At 44.3% G+C, this 7,568-nt stretch overlaps 1 protein-coding gene across 1 annotated transcript; it reads right to left on the bottom strand.

Moving 5' to 3' along the window:
* Positions 1-18: 18 nt before the first annotated feature.
* Positions 19-5,759, bottom strand: LOC148115778 (uncharacterized). Its single transcript, XM_087885245.1, has 2 exons — positions 5,705-5,759; positions 19-5,453 (listed from the first exon to the last, which is right to left on the bottom strand). Exons 1-2 carry the CDS (start codon positions 5,757-5,759, stop codon positions 4,744-4,746), a joined length of 765 nt encoding a protein of 254 aa, XP_087741371.1. The 3' UTR covers positions 19-4,743.
* Between the last annotated feature and the right edge of the window lie 1,809 nt (positions 5,760-7,568).

The following is a 7,568-nucleotide window of genomic DNA, read 5'->3' as shown; positions in this document are numbered from 1 at the left end:
TGTAGGTCCATACCAGAATAGAATAAAATAGAATTCTTTATTGGCCAAGTGTGATTGGACACACAAGGAATTTGTCTTTGGTGCATATGCTCTCAGTGTACATAAAAGACAAGATACATTTGTCAGGAATCATAAGGTACACACTTAATAATAGTCATAGGGTACAAATAAGCAATCAAATCATACTAGGAAACAATATAAATCGTAAGGATACAAGCAACAAAGTTACAGTCATGCAGTCATAAGTGGGAGGTGATGGGTGATAGGAACAAATACAGGTAGTCCACAAGATATGACCATAATGGAGACTGCCTATTATGGTTGTAAGCTGCAAAAGTCATTAATTGAAACAGCCTCAATTAACGACCCCATTGTTTGCTCTCCCTGATGTAAACATTAAACAAACGGGAGAGTCATTAAATGGAACACCGTGTGCTTTGGAGGGGGGGGGAGGCCTTCAGAGACTTACTCAGGGTGAGGGTTCCCTGCCCCGGCCTCCCAAGGCTATCCACATCCCCTGAAGCACCCTGTGTTCCACTTTTCCTTGGATACCTGCAGTCCTTTAGCTTCCTTTCTACCCAGCAATTAAGGAGAGATGAGAGTGCACAGCGTTTGCATCACACCAGCATGGAAAGCAGATGGGGCAGTCGGAGTTTGAAAACTCCAACAATCAAAGGGAGATCCCATCCAAGAACTTGCAGGATTCAAGCCTGTTCTCGGGCCCAACAATGCCTAATTTACCTTTCTGTTCTGAAGAAGCACCAAGTCCCATAGGATCAGTTCCTTACAGAGCCTCATGGCAAACTCCTCTGAGTCTTGTAATCTGGTGATACTGTTTTTTTTTTTTTAAAGGTGCCTCCATTTTTTAAGGAGGTTCCACAAAGTGCACAAACAATTGAAGCCTCCTTAGATTCTGTCTGATTCTGACAAAGGGAAAGATCCCCCCACCCCCCAGTGCACATTCCTGACCAAAAGGCTGGCAAGTACTTATACACATACTTATGTACGTTTCTGTCCATACAAAAACCACCATGGGATGATTGCTAAGGCTCTCATCAAGGCAATCAGTTCAGCCTTTTGGTCTGAGGTTTCGGCAGGAAGGGCTGCTGCTTCTAATGCTTGGTCCAAAGTTTTGTCTGGTGTTATTGTTCTGACCCAGCTTTTGCAAGCGATGAGAAACCACTTACTCACATGTAAAACTACCCCCTTTTTAAAACAGGACAGGAACAGTCTTTATTCATGTTGGATAGACAAAACCAAAGATAGTTGCAAATGAAAGTCTTTTCCCCTTCTGAAACAGGGCACAAACAGTCTATAATCACATGAGAACTAAAAAGTCCTTCAATAATTAAGCCAAGCAGAAACAGTCCCTGTTCACACCAGCAAATTCACTACCTATTTTTTTCCCAGCAGGGAGACTCAATTGGCACCTCAAATACAGAGCAATCAGTCCCGACAAATCTGGTTCTGGCATAGGGTTGCCAGGTCTGCTTCCAAAAAATAGCGGACAAGCGGGGTGGGTGGGGTGGGGGTTAAGTAATAAAAAAATAAAAAAAATTACAATTAAATTATATATACGTGTTGGAACATGGCGCAAAACTTCATGGAATTCTGACTCGCAAAACTCAAAAAATGATTTCAACTCTTCTCGTTTCTTTGCAGAATTCGAAAATTCGGCAAAAACCTTCAGCACTACATTTTCGATATCAAAAGATAACTGCTTGAATGCATTTTTTGCGCTGTTGTGTAAAATGTGATTATTGCAATGAGCATTCGATCTTTGTCTCATTCTAATTTATGGAAAAAAAAAGACAAAACGCGATTCTCCTATCCTTATTCTCTTAGACTGTACAGCTTTAGATTATGTACCATTTCATCATAAAGCTTTTTGAATAAAAAAAATGTCCACTATTTTGTGAAAAAAAATAGTGAACATAATGTGAAAAAAGTGGACTGTCCGCTCAAATAGTGGACACCTGGCAACCCTAATTTCTGGCAAAGGAATCCCACTTGATGTACACTGGAAAATGAATGGTTGTCTGTGACCACAGGCCACTCCGAAACCTCTACTATTTATTTCCCAGCCAGGGAGGGGGCTGGCTAGTGTCTACATTTCCTTTTCCCTGAGAGCCAGTTTATTGCCTTCTGTTGCTCTCCTCTCCTCTCCTCTGTGCATCTGGGATGGGCCCCATCTGTTCTTCCTCCTCACTCAGCTCAGGCCCTGAAGACAGCTGCCTCTCCACCTGGGGACGGACAGAAGGCCCCAGCTCTGCATCTGCCTCTGATTCTGCTTCCTCATCAGAGCTTTCCAAAGGCTCCGAAACTGGCCCAGGTTCCCCCTCCACCACCTCTGATACTGCTGCTAGCTCTGCTGGCAGCCAATGGGCCACAACAGTTGTGTGTGGTTAACAAACCCATTCTGGCTTCAGTTACAGCTGCCCTTCGTTTTTGTTTCTCCAGAAGCATTATTGCAAAGAGAAACAGATATTTCCTTTAATTAAATCAGTCGAGAAGTTCTCGTTCTTTTAAAAGATGGAACAGAATCAGGAGAACAGTGCCCAGAAAAACCAAAAAGGTGTCACAGGAACCTTCAAATAGTGCCACACTCAGGAACAAGTTTCAGAGTGATCAACTATGCTCTTCTTATGTTAAAAGAATTAATCCCCAGGTTTTTTGAAACATTTGTATCTTCTCACTATTGCCATCCATGGGTTCCTCAACTTTTCACAATGTCTGTTGGATCCGGTTCAGAATTGGGAGAATCATCATGGAAGTCAGATAGATTTCCTCTGTAATTCTATGACTTTCAAAAGCTGCAAACTCAATGGAAGAACCAAAAGCTGCTTTAGAGGTTGTTAAGTTATGAGAGAAACCATAGCTTAGTTGTCCTCTTTGAAATGTCCTACTTTCCATCTCTTAGAATGGCAATGATGGAGAAGACCATCCTTGAATCTGAGAAGAATGCCAATCAAAACACATCCAGGTTAGCCATTCTAATTTTTTAAACTGGGCATAAAGAAATATTATATTTTCATAGAATTTAGGATTGGGGACAGATAGCAGTGCAACAATAAATTAAGAGGCAGAAGCCTATCTGCAGTTCACCTCATCAGAGGCACAGAGTGACTGGACTGATGTACAATTCAAATTCAAAATTTAAATTTATAATGAGGGAAGGGACGCTGAGGAAGACAGATAAGAGATGCACAATGCACAAGAGACCTGTAACCCATTGTATGTTTGGAGATCTCATCACTGAGCAAGAAATGAGAAAAGGGCTCCTGTTACAATTTTGTTATTAAATTTATTATTAAACTTGTTCACTGCACATTTCGCAGTTTGAGGCAACTCTGAGTGTCTTGCCTTACTCTAATTATCATAGCAACCGTGACATCATCCATTTTCTTCCTTGTCAAAAGCTATTGATAGATAGCATTTAATAATAATGCATTATTAAAAATGATAGATTTTCCACTGTTCAGTTTTTTTTTCTCACAGAACCACCACCAAGGGAGATACAACAAATATGTCAGCATCCTGGTGCTGCTATCACCCAGCAGCCATCAAAGGGAAACAAGCAGACACCTCCTAGAAAACAAGATCACAGCAGGAGTTGCTAAGAAACCTGGAGATCCTGTGATCAAAGTCACAATCCCTTTTCTCCTCACCTCAATATTCCTATAGTTCTTCTCCATCAGGTTCATCTGCAAGGCAGAACAGCCTTTCCATGTGAAATTTTAAATTAACCAATTTTTTTTCACTAGGTCTCAGGTCAACTCCTGCATACCCGTCACCCATTGCATACTGATCTTTTGGAGATCTTCCGCAAGCAGCTATCATTTTTAGTGCACCCAAAATTCTTTAAGGCGGTCTGCACAGGGTTATAGTAGAAAAACAGTGTTCCCCGCATGACAGTGATCCAGAAGCAGCCATCATTTTGGCCCCGAGGCAGGTGTGGCAAAATGGCAATCACTTCTACAAGTCCTCCACATGACCCAGGGATGCTGTTTCCTGGACACAGTCATGTGGCCCAGGGATGTGTGATTTGCCCTCCTTCCCTAATATGAGAATCAGAGATCTTTAAAGATTAAGGAGGAGGATGTGAGTCCTGGTGGTATGAGAGTCAGGCTTAAGGACTCCAGGGACCCAGTGGAAGTGAGAAAAAGTCTGTGGGGACCCTGTGAGAGAGGGAAAGGCCAAAGGGGAGGGGTTGCCAAGGGTTAAAGTAGGGGAGGCCTTTGGAAGGCAAGCCTGGGCCTAAGCTATGCCCCCAACACTGAGGTAGCCAATGTTCCACTTAGTGACTCGCATGTTTCTTTAACTGCTTCATCAGGGAGAGAAGGAGGTGGGGTAGTTAAGTCAGGTAACCTCACTTTACCACCATTGCAACATGCAACCATAATTGGCAAGCCTTATCAGACTTTTATCTTGAGAACTACTTCTTTGCTGGCTGGGGGAATTGTGAGGCTCAAAAGCTGGAGGACACATCAAGGTAGAAGTTGAAATAATAGATGTGGGAATTCCATAATCGATACACAAAAAACACCACCCAAAAGCCTATTTGAGGAATTCCACTATTTCTGCAAAAGGAAATATCCAGAAACTGCTGCTGATAAACAGAAACAGGTAATTAGCCATTTTTCCATTTTCCTTTTCTCTCCACCTACCAGTCTAATCCTGAGACATGTTTTGAGTAAAAATAATCAACCCAGAATTCAAATAGTTAATTTCGCGCTGACATATTCAATGGGATATTTCATTTGTATGGGTACTCTGATATTTCACCAAGCTGGAATTTTGACTAAAACTTTTCCCACATATAGGGCATTTAAAGGGTTTCTCTCCTGTGTGAATCCTCTGGTGTATCATCAGGTTGGAATTCAGGCTAAAACATTTCCCGCAGTCAGGACATTTAAAGGCTTTCCCTCCTGTGTGAGCACTCTGGTGTATCACTAGGCTGAAGTTCCGACTGAAACTTTTCCCACAATCAGGACACTGGTATGGTTTGTCGCCCGCATGCGTCCTCTGGTGTATCACCAGGCTGTAATTCCGAATGAAACATTTCCCACGATGAGGACACTGATATGGTTTCTCACCTATGTGAGTCCTCTGGTGTGTCACCAGGCTGGAATTGTGACTGAAAGTTTTCCCACAATCAGGACATTCAAAGGGTTTGTCTCCTGGGTGAGTCCTCTGGTGTATCACCAGGCTGTAATTCCGAATGAAATATTTCCCACACTGATATGGTTTCTCACCTGTGTGCATTCTCTGGTGTTTCATCAGGGCGGAATTGTCACAGAAACTTTTCCCACAATCACGACATTCAAAGGGTTTCTCGCCTGTGTGAATCCTCTGGTGTATCACCAGGTGGGAATTCTGAATGAAACCTTTCCCACAATCTGGACACTTATAGGGATCAGGAGCAGTGGTAGGATTCAGCCAGTTCTGGTGAACTGGTGATAAAAAATCTTGTTCACCCTGCCCTCCCCCGTCCAGTCACTCATCTCATTCACTCGCCCGGCATAGCTGCTGCTGCTCTCCATCTGGCTCCCTGGCTTGCCTCGACCACATGGGTCTCTGTGGGCCAGCCAGCTTGCCTGCCTTCAGTTGCATCCCATGGCCCAGTTGAGCTGCCCTGATCTGTCTAGATGAATGACTGCTAGCAGCAAGGTGCAAATCCCGGCCTAGCTGCCTCCTACATCACCCCAGAGTCCAGGAGGCCCTGCACGCTTGTCTGCTTCCCCCACTGCCTTCCCCATGGTCCCCGAGGCCCAGAGAAAGGGAAGGGCCAGGAATTGTGCCTACTGTGTGGGTTGGTTTGTGATGCATTGGCACCCTTTTGTGTGGACAGCTGTGCAAAAGGCCGGGGCCATCGCTTGCGTGTGCGGGGTGTGTATGTATCCAGGGTGCGTGGTGCTGCGACTGGATGGTCGCTATCCCGGAGGGGTTTTGCTCCAAAGCCCAATCCGATAGGCGTGGATGTGATTTATGGAGCAGCAGCAAAGGGCAAGCTGTTATGTGGGCAGCCAGATGCATTTTGCACGCAGTCAGATTCTGAAGCACGCTCCCTTATAGGACTGATTGTAGCGAACCTATTTGCTTGCTTACATATATGTACGTGTGTATGTGCTTTCTAGAGGTCTTCTCTTTTAAGGGGAGCTAACTTTCGGATTTACAGAAATGAGGGTTAATCTGCTCCCCGCCGCTGCCTCTTCCTCCCTGGGATTTGTGTCTGGTTCTCTGCCTACAAAACTGTTCTTTTTGGAGGGTCCATTTCGGACAGGGTGAGCTATGGTTTTGCATTGATGTTCGGATGGATGGGTGTGTGGGTGTTTAAGCCTTTGGCCTTGAAGTAAGGGACGCTGTCTGTATTGGGTTATAAGGAGGAAGTGGAAACAGATTTGTTAGTTTTTAGAAGACAAGCATGCCTTTCCTTCCCCGGGCATTGCCAACCTCTCCCCCCGGTAAAAAAATAAAAACCCCTAAAGCAAAAACTTCATGCAGTATTAAAAAGAATAGATAAGGGGGCTGCTGTGTATTGTTTAATGGACTGCTAAATTGGCCATGCCCACCCAGTCACAAGACCACCTGCCACACCTACGGTCACATGATCACATAGTCATGTTCACCAAGCCACTCCCACAGAACCGGTAGTAAAAAATTTTGAATCCCACCACTGGCCCGGGGTGACATCATAGCTGTATACCAGTATTTGAGTGGCTACCACAAAGAATAGGAGAGTCAACTTATTTTCCAAAGCAACAGAGGGCAGGACAAGAAACAATGGATGGAAATTAATTAAGGAGAGGTTGGATATCCACTTGTCTGAAATGAAACTGGATCTCTGGGAGGCATATTATAGGGTGAGAATTGAGGGGGACGAGTGGAAGACCACTTTCAACTGTCCTTTGGGGAGCTTCCAATTCCGGGCGATGCCTTTCAGCCTGCAGGGGGCTCCTGTTGTATTCATGCAGCTAATCAATGAGATATTACATGAGCATTTGTATTAAGGGGTGCTTGTGTATCTCGATGATAACCCCATTTACACTCGGACTATGGCTGAACACATCCAGCTGGTGAGGCAGGTCTTGAAGAAGCTTTTGGCTGCTAACCTGTATGTTAAATTGTTGAAGTGCGATTTCCACCAAACCCGATTGGATTACCTGGGGTATCGGGATGAACGTGATCACTCCCTGCTTTCCCCAATGCATTTGTTAATCAAATACGCAGGTCTTTAAATGCACATGAAGTATCTAAGGCTGGAGAACAGTATGTGGGATCTAGTGCTGAAGGAGACCATCCAAGGCCTCCCCCAATCCACTGAGATACCTCATGCTCCCCTGGAGTCTGCACAATTGCTTTCCCCACACCATCCTGCCCTGCTGGGTCTCCACAGACTGGGCCTGCTTTGCTAGCATCTCAGATTCCACTTACTCCTCCCCACCCCATTTCCCATGGATTACTCTGTTTTTTGTGTTAGAAAGGTATAATTTTTACAGATATCTATTCTGTTAATATAACTAAATAAACCATTATACACTTGAAGCATTGTGAAATACAATCTGATC

The sequence above is a fragment of the Pantherophis guttatus genome, chromosome 2 (genome assembly GCF_059756535.1).
Source record: "Pantherophis guttatus breed Tessera chromosome 2, ASM5975653v1, whole genome shotgun sequence".
Lineage (NCBI taxonomy): Eukaryota > Metazoa > Chordata > Lepidosauria > Squamata > Colubridae > Pantherophis > Pantherophis guttatus.
The sequence above is the reverse complement of the archived record's forward strand: the minus strand, read 5'-3'. Positions and strand labels throughout refer to the sequence as shown.